This window comes from Salvia miltiorrhiza, chromosome 2 (assembly GCF_028751815.1).
Source record: "Salvia miltiorrhiza cultivar Shanhuang (shh) chromosome 2, IMPLAD_Smil_shh, whole genome shotgun sequence".
NCBI lineage: Eukaryota > Viridiplantae > Streptophyta > Magnoliopsida > Lamiales > Lamiaceae > Salvia > Salvia miltiorrhiza.
In genome coordinates, this window is record NC_080388.1 from 75,086,850 (window position 1) to 75,106,088 (window position 19,239).

The 19,239-nt window shown below is 34.3% G+C and overlaps 3 protein-coding genes across 3 annotated transcripts; 1 reads left to right on the forward strand and 2 right to left on the reverse strand.

Annotated features, from left to right (window-relative positions):
• The first annotated feature begins 2,085 nt into the window (after positions 1–2,085).
• Positions 2,086–9,850, forward strand: LOC131009440 (uncharacterized). Its single transcript, XM_057936760.1, has 6 exons — positions 2,086–2,288; positions 5,263–5,369; positions 5,484–8,651; positions 8,736–8,939; positions 9,053–9,211; positions 9,296–9,850. The coding sequence occupies exons 2-6, from the start codon at positions 5,286–5,288 to the stop codon at positions 9,533–9,535; spliced, it is 3,855 nt and encodes a 1,284-aa protein (XP_057792743.1). The 5' UTR covers positions 2,086–2,288; positions 5,263–5,285; the 3' UTR covers positions 9,536–9,850.
• A 784-nt stretch (positions 9,851–10,634) lies between these two features.
• On the reverse strand, positions 10,635–12,484 carry LOC131009456 (scarecrow-like protein 23). Its single transcript, XM_057936784.1, has one exon. The coding sequence runs from the start codon at positions 12,153–12,155 to the stop codon at positions 10,824–10,826; it is 1,332 nt and encodes a 443-aa protein (XP_057792767.1). The 5' UTR covers positions 12,156–12,484; the 3' UTR covers positions 10,635–10,823.
• Positions 12,485–17,810: 5,326 nt separating this feature from the next.
• On the reverse strand, positions 17,811–19,074 carry LOC131009474 (protein CYSTEINE-RICH TRANSMEMBRANE MODULE 9-like). Its single transcript, XM_057936819.1, has 3 exons — positions 18,814–19,074; positions 18,538–18,697; positions 17,811–18,016 (listed from the first exon to the last, which is right to left on the reverse strand). The coding sequence occupies exons 1-3, from the start codon at positions 18,830–18,832 to the stop codon at positions 17,971–17,973; spliced, it is 225 nt and encodes a 74-aa protein (XP_057792802.1). The 5' UTR covers positions 18,833–19,074; the 3' UTR covers positions 17,811–17,970.
• Between the last annotated feature and the right edge of the window lie 165 nt (positions 19,075–19,239).

Consider the following 19,239-nt stretch of genomic DNA (forward strand, 5'->3'; position numbering starts at 1 on the left):
ATGTGACAACCCAATGTGTGAGGCTTGCAATATATATGACTTGGACGGTTTGGTCGGTCGCTTATGGCCGCCACCACACCATTACCTTTTCAACTTTCAAACAAAACAAATTGAAAATTTATTCTTTCTTTATTTTGTTTTTGAAAAAAAAAATTAATTCATTTGACCTAAACAGCCTCACTTTTTGCTCTTTTTATTTCTTCGAGAACTTTAAAATGCAAGAAGTTTCAACATTTTAATTATTATCACTTTGTTTTTTATTTGGTTCAAATTTATGCGATTGAAAAATATAAAGGAAAAGCCCAATTAAATTAAAATAATAGTAATACTGTTTTTTAATTGCAACATTAAATTTAAAAACCGCAATGAGTTAATAAATAAAACAATAAAAAATATTATTTAAATATTACTGTGAAGTAAATTGTAAATTGAACTGCTATACATATATAAACGCTTGTATTATTAATTTATTATACATTTTATTCACTATTATGCTTTCAAATACTAGTCTCTATTCTCTAATATACAAGTAAACTGAGATCATCTTAGTTTTAATTTTTTTTTGCGCATGACTAGGAATAGGCCTTATACTTTATTTATTTTTATAAATGATTCAGTAGCATTGCAATTATATGTAATTAAACATTTGATATTTTTGTTTTTTAAAAAAAAGGCTAGGTTTGCTAGTTAACTTTGTTTTTTTTAAAAGATTAACATTATAAATACTGAAATTATCGTAATCACCAAAACCAATAGCATTCAAAATATAAAATGTACTTACCAAACTTTGTCAAAAAATAATGCACCTACCTAACTAGTAATTCTTTAAATTAGAGGCTAGATTATATTAATCACTAGCAGTCTGAGGTGGAGACCTATAGTCCAAGCATAAAAATCTTTTAATTCGTTTAAGATTTTGAAAATCTTACCTTTCGAAATCTAATATGTAGAGATCTTTCCCCCTTTTATTTAGTGTAACAGACATATATGCTATTTTTTTTGTAAAATATAAGAAAACATATATTTTGCAATTGAACAATATAATGAAACAGAGCATTTTTAAGACCCTATTACATAAACGTTTTTTTTTTTTTCGTAATTTAGTGCTATTAATTTGACTTTTATTGAATTGAGTCCTCCAACGTTGTAAGTTTATGTACTTTTATTTGTTTTTTTCTTTTGAAAAAATTTAATTACACCCATTATATATATAGATATAAGGGTTGTTTATTGTAACTTGTAAGAACTACATTTATTGTGAGGACATAAAAATTGCATTCACAGTAAAATGTAATGCACTAAAAAAATAATTTTCTCCCTTATACGATTCAAATTCAAGTGATACATTTACTGTAGACTTTCACTATTTTCACAATAATAAGGGTTTACATTTGAAACATTTTCTCGATGATAGATGCATCACATGTGTTCGAATCTCACAGAGGACAAAAATTTCATTTTTGATGTCCGGTGAAAATCTCCAGTCAAACCTCCACCACTTCCTTTCTCCAACTAACAAAAATTGACAAAAATAATAAGTACGTCATATCATTATTACAAAAAAAAAAAATTATTTTTTTAATGCAAAAAATTTCACTACAACTGCAATAACTTTATACGTTTAGGGTAGTGTTATGTTTGTAATAATAATGATCGTCTTACTTACTTTATTATTTAAAAAAAAAATTTGGAGGCAGGAAAATGGTGAAGCTTGACTAAAGGTTTTCACAGGAAATCATTATATTAGTTTGAATATAAATGAAAGTTTACTAGCTCAATTACAACTAAGACAATGAAACGCAACTCAATTGCTAAGACTTTTCCTCTTCAATCACTAAATCGGAGATTTGCGTCGTCACATGGAAAAAATGTAAAGCTATTATTGATTCTATTTTTACAAAAATAAAAATACAGAAATTCAATTAATTAAAAAAATCCAAAAATACATTTTCCATCTATAAAATTATATGCACATATATAAATGAGGAGGCTAAATAGCAAAAAAAGGCAAAGTTTTTTTTTTTTTTTTTGTTTAATAAAAAAGGATTGCTATACCACAACAATTTGAACTAGTTGCAGAGGGCCCGCCACCGCCCCCACCCCACCCCGCCACCCACCACCACCCCCAGCCGCACCCTTCTTTCTCACTATTAATTCCAAATTTTTAATCGCCAACATCTCTCTAAAACCCCTCTCTCTCTCTCCCCACCATTTCTCTCTCTCTCTCTCTCTCCAAAAATACAATCAACAAAGACAGCGCACCGAGATCAGCTCACCACCTCTCTCAGGCAAGCTTTTCTCCTTTCATTTTCACCACTTGATCTGCGTATTATGTGTTTCACTCGAGCTTGCCGATTGTCTGTATCTGCTTCTTCGTGTTTTTTGCTGATTGATGATGTATCATTATGTCATGTATGCTTAGTTGCTGGTGTTGATCGCTTTGATCTTGTCATTCCGATCTGTTACGCCTTGCTGCTATCTGAAATCTGTGCTAGCTATCGCCGATCGTGTCAAATCATCGCGATTTCGATCACGATTGTTTGCGTTTTTTGCTTGATTTTACACGCATCGATCGTGTATGTGTGCAGTGTGCACGCGATGTGTTCCTCAATGTTCCGAGCTATACTGTATTTCCGGCGATGATCGGAATATGTTTTCGCTGATAATTATCGAATTAAATTTTTGATATTCAAGTTTTTTAATAAACTGTAAATAAATTTAGTGATGGAATTAAATTGCTTTTGGAGAGAATATACAGCTGGGGTGTAACGTCAGATTGATATAAAAATTGCCCTTACATGTACCCGCAACGCAAATGATGTGGCGGAATTGGCGAAGATGCCGTTTTGATTAAAAGCGCTTGTCGTTTACTCGTTTTCACTCTTCACAGCTAGATCACTTTATTTTTTATTTTTTTGTTTGTTTATTTGGAGCTTTTCAATTTATTTCATTACTTTTCTTTACTAAAATAGTAAGTCTGAACTTGAGCAAGTGGTGGAGCTGAAATAATTTGAGATAATGCTCTTATTGTGAAAAGCTGAAGCAGCCTACAATGAATAGATCGAAACAGTTGGTTTAGTTTACTATAGCAAAATTATGACTATATAATTAGTAAAAATTGAGCAGTTTTGCTGTGCTGTTACTGCAAATCCATAATAATAGTGCATTGTTTTTAATCGCACGCGAATATTTACGTTAGATTCATCACTTTGATTTTTAATTTTTAGATTATAAAATTTATAATAAAGTTATCATTTTGCTGAATGAATGATTATGAGTTTAAATATATGTAGAAAATAATTTTTTTTTAAATTCATCATCTTTTCCAATAAATTTTTTATATTTCACTGAAAATTCATCGTAATTTCATAATTTGTGATTTTTATTTTAAAATTTGTTTGGAACTTATGAAAAAATAAAAGTTTTATTTTTTAAAAATTCATCATTTTTTCAATAAATAAAATTTGTTTGTAACTAAATCTTATCCGATATATATTTAATGTTTTCTATTTGTTAAGGTTAGGAAAGAGTTTTGTGCGACAACTTTACTTTTGTGGGCTCCATTTGCTTTCTTTCAAGAAATAATTTGATAGTATTATACTCACTTTTATATCTTAAGAACCTTAAATTAGAAAAAGAAAAAACATTTCTCAGGCAAATATTAAAGAAATAAATACTCTCTACGTTCTATTACAAATGTTTCAATTTTCATTATTAAGCTGAAATATTACAATTTTTTTTGATAATATATTCTGTTTTATATTTAATATTTAAATAATTTCAATCAATTTACTTTATTTATAAATGATAGTACATTTTTTAATTTTCACACTCGGAATCTTTCTGGAAGGTTGGTGTGCTCGCATTTTCATTGCTGGTTTTGACCCATTGTTGCTTTTTGGTGGGCCATATCTTTAGTTGGAAAGTATAGTGACTCGTATTTCTACTTTGTTAATTTAATTCTCTCTACTGCTTACTTTTGTCTAAGATAGTTCCTGCTCGTTAGAGATTTAATTTCCCTTGATTTGCTTTCATAATTGATAATAATACAAGATAATATATTTTCAATCTTTTCCAAATCTTACCCTTGATTTATTTGACTTTGTTTTCTTTTTTGACCAAGTATTTATAGTTTTATACTATCTTAGTTGTAGTCAGCACGAATCCATTGTATAGGACATCATTCTCACCAAGTTCAATTTTATAATTTACATAGGGTTTCCTCAAAAAGAAAGTAACGAAAGTTTTGGATATCTCTTCTTTTTCTCTATTGAAAGACGTGATGCAATTATTGACTATCAATTAAATATGGAATATAAAATGAGCAAAACGATACAATACAAAACTCTAAATGACGTTTTAGCTGCTTATCATTTTCTCTGTCATGTTAATCGTTTATGCTATTCGATATATAGTACTCCCTCCGTCCGTCAAAAGTATTCCACTTTGGCCGGGCACGGAGTTTAATAAAATGTGTGATGATGTTGATGTAGTGGAGAAAGGGTTCCACCACTTTATGAGATGTGTGGTTGAGATTGAATTTGGGGTGAATTTTTTTGTAACTAAAAAGTGTTTGTAAGGATAAAATATAAAGGTGGATGGTGGGACCATGGCTTAAAAAGGAAAGTGGAATACTTTTTGCGTACGCCAAATATAGTAATTGTGGAATACTTTTGGCGGACGGAGGGAGTATACAATAATAATAATAAAAAAAAACCTGGAAATTGGAATTATGTGTTGTTGACATATTAATTGCTTGAGATTTAGATTGAAATTGAGATGTCGGATAACGTATTAACGTCAGCTTTGGTCCCTCCCCTCGGCTAAAACAGTTGGAGATGGTGACTATTTACATATAAGATGTTTTCGAAAAATAATAATAATAATTTCTATTATAAGATTGCATTGGCCTCATTCTTAGTTGAGCCCAACTTAATAATAATAATAATAATAATAATAATTTATATATTACATAAGATTGCATATGGCCTCATTCTTAATTGAGCCCAACTTGAAAGGTTGGAGCGTGGTTGACTGGTTTGGTATATTCTTACCAATTTATCAGTATTTTAGTTCATGAACTTATATGATGTGACTTTATGTATTAAACTCTCCAAATTTTAGTCACCAAAACATATATAAGTAACCGAAACAAATACTAGTATTGTTTTATTTTTGTACGTGATCGTTGTGATTTGACAAAAAACAAGAATCAGTTTTATCTTATAAACTTTTTTCCTCTTTCTTTTTTGGTTTTTGTAGATTAAGGTGCGTTTCATCCAGTCATGGCAGAGGAGGCGCTTACAAATCAGGAGATCCCAGCTGCAAAGTTGGCCGAGGAAGCCGAGAGCAACGGCGTCCCCACAAAGGTAAAATCTACAATTTCGTGGAACGATAATGGCAGCTAGGACTGTAAACGAACCAAGTCGAACAATCGATTATAAGCTCGGTTTTGAAAAGTAATGTTTTACATTCCACTTCAGATAATTGAGGAGAACACAGAGTACAAAACAGAGGAAGGAAAGAAAGACGAAGAAACGGCCATGGAAGGAGAGTTTGTCAAGGTGGAGAAAGAGTCGTTGGATGTGAAGGATCGCTCCCACTCTCTCGAGACAGATTCTGTTGCAGAAGAAAAACCTGCTGTCGTTCAGCGCGCCGATAGCAGCAACCAGGAAGCAACTCGGGAGTTGCTAGAAGCTCAAGAGAGAGTTAAAGAGCTTGAAGATGAAGTGAAGAGAATTTCTGATGCGGTGAAAGAAGCTGGAGATGAAAACACGGTCCTCAAAAACAAGCTCTTGCAGACAGAAGAATTCCTTCAGGTAAGCAAGAAGAATCACGACGAGCTTGAACTCGAAAACAAGAAACTGCTGGAGCAGAGCTCTGAAGCCGAGGACAGATACAAGGAGCAGCTCAAAACACTGCAGGAGGGGTTACAAGCTCGCGAAGAAAAGCACAAGGAGCTCACCGGTGTAAAGGAATCATGTGATCGTCTCAGCCTTGAGCTCGAGACCTCAAGCAAGAAGATTGAGGAGCTTCAGGCACAGTTGCAGTTATCATCGGGCGAAGCTCAGAAATTCGAGGAGTTGCACAAGGAAAGTGGTTTGCTCGCTGAGTCGGAGACGAAGAAGGCCTTGGAGCTGGAGAGGTTGCTTGAGGCGGCAAAATCTAGTGCGAAAGAGACGGAAGATCAGATGGCTTCTCTGCAGGATGAGCTGAAAAGCTTGTCTGCGAAGATCGATGAGAGCAAGAAAGTTGAAGAGGCTCTAAAGAGCGCGACAGCTGAGCTTGCGACTGTTCAGGGAGAATTGGAGCTTTCAAAATCACAGGTGCAAGATGTGGAGCAGAGGCTAGCTTCAAAAGAAGCTCTTATTAGCGAAATGACACAAGAATTGGAAGTTGCAAAGGCTGCTGAATCCACAGCCAGACAACACGCTGCCTCGCTCGAGAGTTTGCAGACGGAGAGCACGGAGAACCTCCAACTGAAAGTATCCCAGCTTGAGGCTTCACAATCAGAACTGAAGGAGGCTGTTAATGCCAAGATCGAGGTCGAAGAGCTCCTGAAAAGCCAGGAAACAAAGACGATAGCCTTGCAGGAAGATCTAGAAAAGTTGAGCAAAGAAAAGCAAGCACTGGAAGATACTATCTCTGATCTAACTAATAATTCTGTTCAGATGAAGGAGCTATGCAACGACCTCGAGGCCAAGTTGCAGCAGTCCGATGAGAATTTCTGCAAAGCAGATTCCCTTCTGGCAGAAGCAGTGGCGAACAGCAAAGAACTCGAGCAGAAACTGAAAACCGTGGAAGAGCTTCACAACGAGTCCGGTCATGCTGTCACAACGCTCGAGAGCACGCGGGAGGCCCTGAGGGCGGAAGCCGAGGAAGCAAGGTCGAAGCTCAGTGAATCCGAAACCAGTCGCATTGCTGCAGAACAGAGGACAGTTGAGCTAGAGCAGCTACTAAACTTGGAGGAGTTGAAAAGCCATGACTATCAAAGGGAGGTGAGAGAGTTATCTGAGAAACTATCTGAACTGGACTCTGAGTTGAAGAAGGAGGTGGGAGAGAAGCAACAACTAGACATCCAGTTGCAAGAATTTCAGGCCAAGATAGCTCAAATCGAGTCTGATTTGAGCAAGTCCACAGCTCGTACATCCGAGCTCGAGTTAGAATTAAAGAGTGTCAATGACAAATGCGTTGAGCACGAGGAGCGAGCCAACACAATTGAGCAGCGCCGCATTGAGCTCGAGAGTTCAATCCAGACATCTGATTCAAAAGCGCTGGAAGCTGGCAACAAGGTGAGTGAGTTCGAGCTACTTCTTGAAACAGAAAAATATAGGATCAAGGAGCTCGAAGAGCAAATAAGCTTGCTGGAGAAGAAATGCGAGGATGTAGAAGCTGAATCCACGAAGGGCAGTCAGAAGGCGTCTGAACTCGAAGCCGAACTTGAGGCAGTCCAGTTGAAAGCATCAAGCCTAGAGGCTGCGCTTCAAGCATCCACAGAAAAAGAAAAGGAGTTGAATGATTCCTTTAACTTGACTACAGAAGAGAACAACAGCTTGAAAGATTCTTCAAGAACCTTAAATGAGAAGCTATCCGAGGCTGACAATCTACTTAGCATGTTGAAGGAAGAGCTCAGTATCTCACAGCAGAAGCTGGAAAGCATAGAGAATGATCTGAAAGCAACTGAATCGAGGGAAACTGAAGTTATCGAGAAGCTCAAGCTGGCCGAGGAGCAGCTAGAGCAACAAAGCAAAGTGTTGGAGACGGTGACTGCAAGGAGTGCAGAACTTGAGACGTCGCATGAAACTCTATCAAGAGATGCAGACCTCAAAATGCAGGAGGCAATTGCTAATTTCTCCAACAGAGATTCTGAGGCGAAATCGTTGCATGAAAAGGTGCAGGATCTTGAAAATCAAGTGAAAAGCTATCAAGTGCAGCTTGCAGAAGCAACAGAGAAACATGAAACTGCAAGTAAAGAGCTCGATCAGATTTTATTGAAGCTTGCTTCTTCTGAAGACATCAGTGAAGGCCTGAAAACGAAGATCCTCGAGGTTGAAGGAAAAGCTGACTCTTACGTCTCAGAGAACGCGCTCTTATCTGAAAAGAATATGCAACTCAGTGAGAAGGTTCAAGATCTTGAAGAAAAGCTAAACGTTACAGTTTCTGAGAGGGAAATCTCTTCACAGCAGCTCGCTTCTCACTTGAGCAGCATCACGGAACTGACTGAGCAGCACTCTAGGGTCTCTGAACTTCATTCTGCAGCTGAAGCTCGCATTTCGCAAGCAGAAGCTCAGTTGGAAGAAGCCCTACAAAAGTGTGGTCTAAGAGAGTCGGAAGCAAAGGATCTATACGAGAAGCTTCAAGCTTACGAAGCACAGGTGAAAACCTATGAAGCACAGGGTCAGGAAGCATCTGCACTTGTGAAAAGCCGCGAACTAGAGCTGGAAACTATCCTTTCAAAGTCTAAGGATCTGGATAGTGAACTGGAGAGAAGCTCTAGTCAGTTTAAGAAGGAGATTGATGATTTACATACAAAATTATCCGTTGTTTCATCCGAGAAAGATGATGCAGCTAAAGAACTAGAAGCTGCCAGGAAAGAAATCGAGGAGCTCACTCAACGACTCACTTCTGAAGGCCAAAAGCTGCAATCCCAGGTTAGTACTGATATCTCTTCTTGATGATTTCTGCATCTTGTTTTTCATCAAATGTTTATGTGATTGAGCTTCTTCGTTTCTCAGATATCTTCTGTGATGGAAGAGAACAATTCGCTTAATGAGAAATTCCAGAGCTCCAAGAAAGATCTTCAAGCAATTATAGTACAACTCGAAGAGCAACTGAAAGATCAAAAATCGAACGAGGATGCCTTGAAAGATGAGTTGCAGAATCGTCTGAAGGAGATTGAAGAACAATTGGCAACTGCAGAAGCACGGTTAAAGGAAGAGGTAAATGATAAATCATACTATTCTAGAGGGATTAAGCTATCAGAAAACATGTTTAATCATTCAACTTTTATTTCAAACCATTGATTTCTTATCTTATCTTTCCTTGATAACAGAACAAGCTGAGTTCCCAAAACGACGTGGAACGAGAAGCTGCTTTGAAGAGTTCTTCAGAAGAACTCGAAGCCAAGAAAAAAGAAACACTACTCTTACAGAGCCAAGTGAAAGATCTTGAGCAAAAGCTGCAGCTTGCTGAGGCTAAATCTAAAGAAAAGGTTAGCTTTCTTCATGTTTGATCTCACTACAACAAAACCATGAGCTCTCTAACTAATGATCACTCATGAAATCTTGCAATGCAGGGTGCTGCTACCTCTGAACACAAGGATGAAACCATAAAATCGCGGGAAATTGAATTTCCCACGTCCACTCCTTCGAAAAGAAAGAGCAAGAAGAAATCCGAGGCGGCTTCGCCTGCAGCATTGCCCTCAGATGCACAGGTTCAAACTGCTGAGGCATCTCCTGGCTTGAACTTGAAGTTCGTTTTAGGTGTGGCTCTTGTCTCAATCATCTTTGGCATTATTGTTGGCAAAAGGTATTGAAATGTGGCAAGTTTGAGTTTGGATTTGTGGTTTTGCTATATTAATTTTCAATATTTTTGGGGGGTTTCTTTTTTGATTTCTCTATTCAATTTTACATTTGATTAGTTTGTTATTTGTAGAAAGCAACTGGTATTTAATTTGCATCTCTAGCTTGGGTTTTTCTTGATCTTCATAGTCAGGATATTGGTTTTCATTTGAATCCTGACTTGTAGTTTTGGCAAGGGAAAAAAATGAACAAGAAAATATGTTGTTCTTGCTGTAATCAACTTTGTTTATTTACCTATTTATTTTCTTTTAGTTTACTTATAATTATTATCCGAGGTGTTCGATTTGATGCATTAGATCAGTTTTTAGTCTAGACTCGGCTCGTTATTTAATTTCTGAACTATGTCATATAGTATTATTCTTGTCTTATGAATTTTGAACTTTTTATACGACGAAATTTAATTTTAAATAATCTCGAACTAATTTAATATCAAATGACCAATATATAAATACTTATGATGTCATTAATATAATACATTGAGTGTCTTTATCTATGAACCATAAATGTCAGGCTTTGCAAGACCTGCACCTCGTGCACACAACATTGTTAGTCCCAAATTCTGAAATAAAATTATTGGGATCAGTGAATTTTTTGATTCTAGAATCAAAATTAAAATTCACTACTTTTTTTCTCAAAATATAAAACAAAGTTATAATTACAATATAAAGTGCATTAATTATATATAATGAAATTAATGGATGATTAACGCTACACATCTGAAATCATTACTAACCAAAAAAAGGCATGCAATATTCTCCTACGCATAACTAAAATATTATCAAAATATATTTCATTTTTTATATGTTGGGGTAAAATTGTTGCAATTATTAGACGCCAATAATGGGACATCACGAATTTGCTTTCAAGATCACAGGTTGCAGACGCTTTTAAATGGTAAAAAATATGTGGCCAATACAACTCAAAAAAGGATACAAAAAATGAGAGAAAACACAAAATTTTTTTATCTAAAGTAACTAGTATGCATGCTAAATTATTTACTTACATTGATTATCATACAATTACAAGAAACTAAATGCATTTTAAGAACCATGATGATAATATTCTAATCCTCTTATTTCATCATGAAAGAATAATAGTGCTTTCTATCACAAAATGAACAAATACAATGTATCATTAATACTATAACAACAAATTAAACCAACCTAAATTCACATCCAAAACATGATCCAATCGATCCCCTCCCTCTCCATCAACCCCATCACAGCCGTCCGATCGGCGGAGCTAATCGGACGGCTGCCACGCGGACGCCGTCAGCAGCGACAAATCCTTCCACCCGAGCTTCAAGCATCCATTCTCCTCCATCATGGTGTACCCCTGCCACGGGAACATCCCGAGCAGGAGGTTCGCCTGAGCGGCCGGGTTCCCGGCTAGGGAAACCGGCCGAAACCCTACCCTCACGAGCTCTTCCCCCCACCGCTCGACCTTCACCTCCCCGGTCCGCTTCGGCCCCCCGACGGCCACGATGTTCCTGATCTCGCAGCCGAGCAGCTGCTGCTCGGCCGTGTGGCGCTCCACGCTCTCCGCCCCCAGTCCATCGCCGAGGGCGTCGAACAGGGCGGAGTAGTAGTGGAGCGCCTCCACGAACCTCCCGAGGAAGGAGCCCCCATGGCTCAAATCCTGCTCCACGACGGTGATCAGCTTCGGCCTGATCATCGTCAGGAGCTGGAGGGCCCCGGCGTCACTGCCCGTGACGTCGTAAAGGCAGTGGTGCATCCAATGCACCACGACCGTCTCACCCAACTTAATATCCAATAGGTTTAAGTCTTTTATATTCCCTATCTTCCCTTCGAGCGGTTGGAACTCGAAGGGAATGTTGAGGGCGGCGGCGAACTCGGACAGCCGCCGCCCCGTGGAGTTCAGGAGCTCGGCCGAGGGGCCGAGCCCCGTGATCCGGAAGGATTTTATTTTTTTATTCTTCGAGGCGAGGATGTGGAAGAGGCCGGGCCACTGGAGGCCCTGCATGATGTCGAGGTCGATGACGTGGACGTGGTCGGCGCCGTCGAGGGCGAGCTGGATGGCCTGGTTGGCGGTGAAGTGGGAGAATTTGATGAGCGGCGTGATCGAGTTGTAGATTTGGAGGGCGTTGAGGAGCTGGTTGTGGTGGTGGGATTTCGAGGGGGGGCTGAGGGGGGCGTAGGTGCCGAGGAAGGAGCTGATGATGCGCGCCGACAGCGCGTCGGCGAAGTACGCGCCGACGCGCTGCGCGGAGGAGCCGAAGGGGGAGGAGAGCTCGGCGATCTCCGGGAGGAGCTGCCCGGCGTCGTCGAGGTTGTCGACGGCGACGCACTCGGCGCATTGGAGGAGGAGGCTGAGGAGGCGGAGCCCCGTGGAGTCGGGGTCGGGGGGGCCGGTGGGGGGGGCCGGCGCCGGCGCCGGCGCGAGTGGATTGCTTTCTTCGTCTTCGTCTTCCTCGTCATCTTCGTCGTCGTTGTCGGAGGATTGGGGGCGGGGGCGCTTGAGGGGGGCGGGGTCAACGGGGCGTTTGCCGGCGGAGGACATGGCGGCGGAGGCGGCGGAGGAGGAGGGGGTGGAGTGGAGGAGGGAGTGGAGCATGATGAGAGAGGGGAATCAAAAGGGGGTTTGCTTTTGAGGGGAAAGGTGCAAATAAGAAGTTGACAAAAAGGGTTTGTGAGGCGCAGAAATAAATGATTGTGGGGTGAAATTAATTCACTTTTTTTATTTATTTTATTTTTGGGATTTATCTAAGAATTTGATGATGATTCAGTATGTAGGTATTAAATAAGGTAATAAGGTGGTGGTGTCGAATTTTATATGTGATTATAGTAAAAAAAAAATGAGGTTAGATCATTGACCAAATTTGGTGAGCTATGATCGGCTGTGAGTCATATATAATGAGGTTGTGGTTCGAATCTTTTGTTTTTGGGTGGTTTAATTAGTTTGGTTATATAATGAGACTGCAAAATTGGAATTTGAAAAATATGATGATATTATTTACTCAAACATAAATAAAACTAAAACTAGTATGTGCCCGCTCGTGCGATGCACGACCATCATCGAAATTGAACGATAATTTAAATAAATAAATAAAAATGTTAAACATAATATATATATATATAAGTAAATATAAACATAAATGATCTCAATAAAAAATAAATTATTCACAATATAATCTCAATAAAAATATCAATCTGAAAACATTCGAATTTTCAATTATTGAAATAGCAATTAATTGATTTAATTGATAATGTGTATAAATTTATAAATAAATAAATTATGAAATATCAAAAGCAAATATAGATGATAATGAGTATCATTATGGATCATATAATATTCTAAGATGTACAAAACTATTTATTTACATATAGTATAACTGTAGTTTAATATAGTTTTCGAATGCATATTTATGAGGTCATTTTGTTTATGCTCAAATTTAAAATAAAGTTACAATGTATACATTTTTTTTTCAATTGGAAAGTGAAAAAAATAAAGGGTTTAACATGAGATATGTGTCGTTCATTTTCCAAAATAAAATGTATACAATTTCAGTAAATTTAAATAAATGTGCTACTAAAAAATTAAACTCTTCAATTTACTTTTATTTTTTATTTTTAAAGAAAATCGATAATGGTTCTCTAATTACTGATTTTCCAATGAGTAATTTTGAAGCTTAAAAATTCGATTTTTAAGATATACTATATATTAGTTATTTATCTACAAATTTATATTAATATAAAGTTGACCTTTAAAAAAATATTTTTAAGCTAAAGATTTCTAAAATGAACAAATATAAGTTTCATCATTGTAATTGCATTAAACTGATATAATAAAAATATAAATAGTAAAATATAAAAAATACTGATCTATAGTAAAAACATAAAAAATAAAATAAAAAAATATGGAAAAATGAATGAAAGAACCGTGAATTTTAAAAAATGAGAAATGAGAGAGGAGATGATAGAGGAGAGAAGAGAGAGGAGAGAGAAAAAAATAATTTGGTGACTTTAAACTATAATAACTTATTGGTTTTAAATTTATTTTTATAATTTTTACATCAAATTAAAGATATCGTCATTATCTTTAATTTAACATCCATATTGAATATTTTTTTATAAATTAAAGTTGATGAATTTAAAAGAAAATCAAATTGAATAAATATATTTGAATAGTGTTTTCTAAGTAATTAATATATATTTTGTTGAATTAGTGTGAACGTGTGAAATGAGTTAGTGGTGTTAATAATTTTTTTTTAACCTTCATATTAAAAGTATTATCAAAATTGCCATTCAAATCAATTTCAAATTGATTTGAAATCAATTTCTAATTGAAAACTGCTGTTTTAATATAGTATAGATTTTAATTATTCAATGTTGTTATAAATAAAAGTTACAATTCGTAGTGAATGCACCTCGTTTTTTAGTATTACTCATATATTCCGATTCCTATATTAGAAGCATTGATAATTTCATAAAATTAGTTTTCTTTCAATTTTCATACAAATTAAAAATAATGCACTTAATTTTCTTTAGAACGTACAATTATATGCATTGGGAATTGTTCCAATAAAATCGCTCGTATATGGCAATATCTTAGATTGATTTGTAGTTATTGATTTAATGTATTTTATGACGAGAATTTTTTTTTACATAGGTTAAAATCTTGAAGGGACGAAAATTTTACAAATTTTTTAAATAACGTTATTCAACACTATATATTGTCTTATTCATCATTATTTACCGACTTATTCATTATTCTTACATCTCACGATTTTTTTTTTTTTTTTATCGGGCAAAGTCATGTTAGATGTTAGTAGTTAGTTCCCCATCCACTCCAAGAACCACCTTATCTCTCCATTCACCAAATCCACCTTATATCTCCAATCTCCAATTCGCTCCCAAGAGGGATCGAACCCGGGTCACTTCACTTAAGTGAGGACCTGGTGGCCAGTGGGCTAAGCCCCCTGGTTACATCTCACGATAACCTAACCATGTATGTATTTGTTAAATATATATATTATGCTCTATTTTATTATTTGAGGTATCATTTTCACAAAAAAAGTCGCTTACTCACTTTAGTGAAAGAAATTTAAATATAATTTTAATTAAAAAAAATGGATTACTTAGATGGGACGAATAGAATATATGATATTTAAATCTTGAAGATGTATAAAAAATAATTTATGATATAAATATAAAAAACATCCCTAGCTAAGCATGACTCACAACTAGCTAGTACATGGTCTCTTAAGTATAAATCCAAAATTCACCGTCTTAAATAGCATGGATATATATGACCCTAGCTATATAGACTATAACAATTTATTTATATTTTACCATTTATATTATAGGGACAAAATCGACATTAATTCCATGGGTAAAAAATAAAAATTAAAGATTATGATGAATCAATAATGGGGTTTTGGAGGTATCGACAGAATGTGGGACTTTGAAAGAGAGGTTTGTTTGTAGCGTTGAGTGCATGTGAAATTAAAGGAAATAAATTATTGGTTTCTAATTTTATGATTAGCTTTTCTTTATTCTTCTAAATAAAAACAAAATGTTTTTATGTAGTGTGTGTTGGTCACGTGGAAAAGTTATGTGGAATAAGGACTTAACACACTAGAGATGTGCCTACTCGACTTTATGTGATTGTTGTATTGTGATAATGTGAGTATATTAGTGTGTGTACATATATATATATATATATATATATATAAATAATATATATATATATATATATATTACAAAAATAATATGAGCTATTTTACAAAATAACGACAAACACACTTGTCTGTAGAATATAGAGTCTTATTATAATCTCTCAAATCTAATCTCAAAGACTAAAGAACTAATTCTTGCCATAATTCTATTTAAAATGTTGAAAATAAAAAATGAAATTTATGACATCATTTTTTCAGTCTTAGGAAGCCTATGTTTTCAATTTTATTAGTAGAGTGATTACTGTTTAAAGTCAAAAGTCTCATATTCAAATTCACTATCACGTGATCTTTAAAGTTAAAAGTCTCATATTATTTGTTCGATCATTAAAAAAAAATAAAAATAGAAAGCCTATATTTTTCCTTTTCAAGTTGTTGCCATATAGGATCGCTATGTCATATTTTCAATGATAAAAAATAAAATAAAATAAAAGTATTAATGTACAATAAATTAAAAAATTGTGACATTATTACAACGTCTCAAAAATCGTGTCAAAAGTGGTAGAATTGATGAAAGCTTATACATTAATTAATAAGCACCCATGCATATTAACAATAAATATTTCTGATGCGCGTGTATTGGCCTAGTGATAGAATTTTAATGCTCAAGATCTGAGATCCTAAGTTCGAGTTTTCCGTCGTGCAATTTTTAAAATTTCTTGATTTGTTTATATAATTTATTAAACTAAAATACTTCTAGCATCAATAATTTATTTTTTCGTCAAATTAACACATAGTCAAGAGTCAAGACGATAGAAATATTTAAAAAATGAAACTTAAAACAACATATTATTTTGATAATTTTGACATATATAGGGCCCACCAAACACAACCTAAGAAAAATGAGCAAACAAAATTTTGGATCATCTTGTGGTTATCTGTTAATGTTGTCTGATTTGAATCTCATTGTATTTTCTTGGCTATGGGTTTGTCTTCTCCTTTATACTTTTTATATAAAATCGGATATTGATGCCACTCTAATTTATTCTTATTCTACTTAATAATATTTTATTAATATTTTATTTGGCCTTTTTCTAAATTCCAAATAATTTAAATAGTAGAATTTTGGCCGCCCAATATTGTACGTCATCTAAGTTGGCGAACCAAGACCCTCAATTAATTTATATATTAATATATATTGAATCTTTTTGTGGATTATATTCATCAAAGATGTTGGTTTTAGAAATTTGATAAAAATTATTTATATATTTGAAAACGAATAGGTTCCTAATTCAATCATCAATGTTCTCTCTTATCTCATTTTCTAAAAATTAATAATGAATACATCGCCCCTTAAACAAATGTATTTCAATTTTGCTTATATATAAAACCACAATTCTTAATTGATAAATAGCCAAATACTAGTAATACTTTCATTTTTTATTTTCTTTTGAATCATTTATTGTCACTAAATTACAAAGCTTGCGAATTTATGTTATGCATAATGTAAATATGATTATGATAGTATATAGGTAAATAATTCAACTACTTGGAATAAGAAAACATCTATATATATCAAGAAATTATTTTCTTTTGTTGGGTAAAAAGTGCCAATTTGTCTTGTAGATGTATTCCACCTACCTTAGTTTTTTTTATGAATGTTGAATATACGATCCAACAACCTTGAAATGATCTTTATTCCAATCATACTATTTTTAAAAAAATTATATAAAAATAAGATACTAAATACATTTTTGGCATAACCTTGACGGCCATAATTTTGGGTTAAGTTGCCCTTTATTAAAAGGGGCATTTTTGCTAGGAAATAAAAGAAGCAAAAAAATTGGGACCATAATATTTTAAAAGGTAAAATTATTTTGAATTCTTTACGAATTAATATTAGCACTCGAAAAAAAAAATTAATGGGTTTGTTTTCATACACATCGAACTTGATTTGAGTAAATATTGTTTTCTGACCATTGGGCCCATTTACACATAAAAGTGAAAATATTCTAAATAATGAAAGCCCAAGATTTAGTCCAATGGGCTGGTTACAAATAGTTGGTCAGGCCCATTAAACTAAACTTATGCGCAGTTTGATATTTTATTTAATTTGTAATTGATTTGTTAGTTTTTTCTTAATTTGTTTGTTAAAAAAAAAAAAAAAAAGGCTTCCTAGTATTCTTACCTAATTTAAACGTTGATAATATTTTAACATGAATGAATAATATAATGAAACCTACACTATTTCCCACTTAAACCAATATTTTTTAAACATAATAACTAATTATTTATATAATTATCAAACAGAATAATGCGCCCAACCAATTGAATATATTGTGCGTATATTATTGATTTGAATCTTAAAAAGTTAAATGAATGATAATTATTCTACTTCTTTTGATTGTCGATAATGGTTGACACCTCGTGATTGAAGAAAATTACGAATTGCAAATTTAATTCTCTTAAATAGTTGATTACTCAAATGGTGACAAATCAATTTCGGCAAGTCTATCTAACTTTACCTAATTAATTATCAACTCTAATTAATCCACAAGAATTTATATATAAATAAATCTTAAATTATCGAGAAGTACACGTAAAGAACTTTCATAATAAATGTACGAAAATGATGTAATCAAACAAATATTTCAAACCTCACACAAACTCTCTAATCTAATAAAAAAAATCCAAAATATACATTATTTAAATCGATAAAAGATAAATGAATGTGAAATTACATAATTAAACTTCTTAGAAACAAGCGTCCAACATACAGCAACAACAAAGGGCAGCACAACTGCAGAAGAAAAAAAAACACACACAAAAATAAAGATTTTGTTAGTACAATATATATCAAACACAAATTTAAATTATAAATATCTTATAAATACAAAAAATAAGAAAAATTCATCTTAGCATACAAAATTTATAGTATTTCTTAAATTGGCAACGAAATTGTTGAAGTCTATTGGAAAAGATAAGGAACGTGAAAGTTAATGTGTCACTGTAACATATTTAACGTGCAATATATATTCTTTTTGTTTTTTAGTTAATAAAATATAAATTATACAATTAAATACGACTAGTCATTTTCACGAAATATTGTTTGACACGCTTAATATCTCTAAACATATTAATAGTAAAAATTAATCATCTTCACAAAATTACTCCATCCAAAAATACTACCTTACTTTGACATTAATTAATATTTTTGAATTTCAACAATATTACTACACCTATCTAATTTTGTAGTAAAATTTTCGAATTTCAATCTCGTATTTTATTTCATTATTTCATAAAGAAATTAAAAGGACTAACCATCCTTTCCAAAAGCCGTCGCCTCTCGACTGGGTGTCGGCGGCCGCAGGCGGAGCCTGCTCCGCCTGCCCGTCTCTCGTCGGGTAGCCAGCCGGCGGCGGCGGCGCCATGTAGCCGCCCTGTGGCTCCGCCGGGTATGAGGTGGCGGGTGGTGGATATGCTGCAGCAGAAAATAAACAAAATTAACAAATAAATTGAAGAATTAATTAGCTTAAATGTGTAGTTTGTAGAGAGAGAGAGAGGGAGGGAAGAAGTAGAGAGAGAAACTGCTTATACCTTGATTCTGGTTGCTCATGTTGATATGTAGAGAGAGAAAATAAGCAGAGAAAATTGAGGAGTTTTTCAGTAAAGGCAAAGGAAGAATTTGTGTGTGAGTGTTGAAGATTTAGATGTGTATGTATATGTATATATAGGCGTTGGATGTGGCGGAGGAAGGAACCTCGAGGGCGGCGACACCGCGTGAAAAAAAGGCGGAGAGGGAAACACAATTCAACTAAGGAAAGATTTAATGATAATGATAAATTATTAATTTATATTTGAAGGGTTGTATACTGAAAGCAAGACTTTATGCTTGTATACATTGATTCCTTATTTCACTATGATTCTTCTATCTGAAATATTGTTATTGCATAATCCTATTATAGTCCAATTTATCTCATACTATAGATTATATGGTGTGTTGTAGATCACAGAAGATCATAT

Bases quoted from the DNA above. Each gene is read 5' to 3' on its own strand.
- LOC131009456 (XM_057936784.1), bottom strand. From the start codon at position 12,155: ATGCTCCACTCCCTCCTCCACTCCACCCCCTCCTCCTCCGCCGCCTCC.
- LOC131009440 (XM_057936760.1), top strand. From the start codon at position 5,286: ATGGCAGAGGAGGCGCTTACAAATCAGGAGATCCCAGCTGCAAAGTTG. The intron at 8,652-8,735 runs GTTAGTACTGAT...TTCGTTTCTCAG, and splicing joins GCCAAAAGCTGCAATCCCAG to ATATCTTCTGTGATGGAAGA. The intron at 8,940-9,052 runs GTAAATGATAAA...CCTTGATAACAG, and splicing joins AAGCACGGTTAAAGGAAGAG to AACAAGCTGAGTTCCCAAAA.
- LOC131009474 (XM_057936819.1), bottom strand. The intron at 18,017-18,537 runs GTTAGTCCTTTT...TTTCTTCTGCAG, and splicing joins GACGGCTTTTGGAAAGGATG to TTGTGCTGCCCTTTGTTGTT.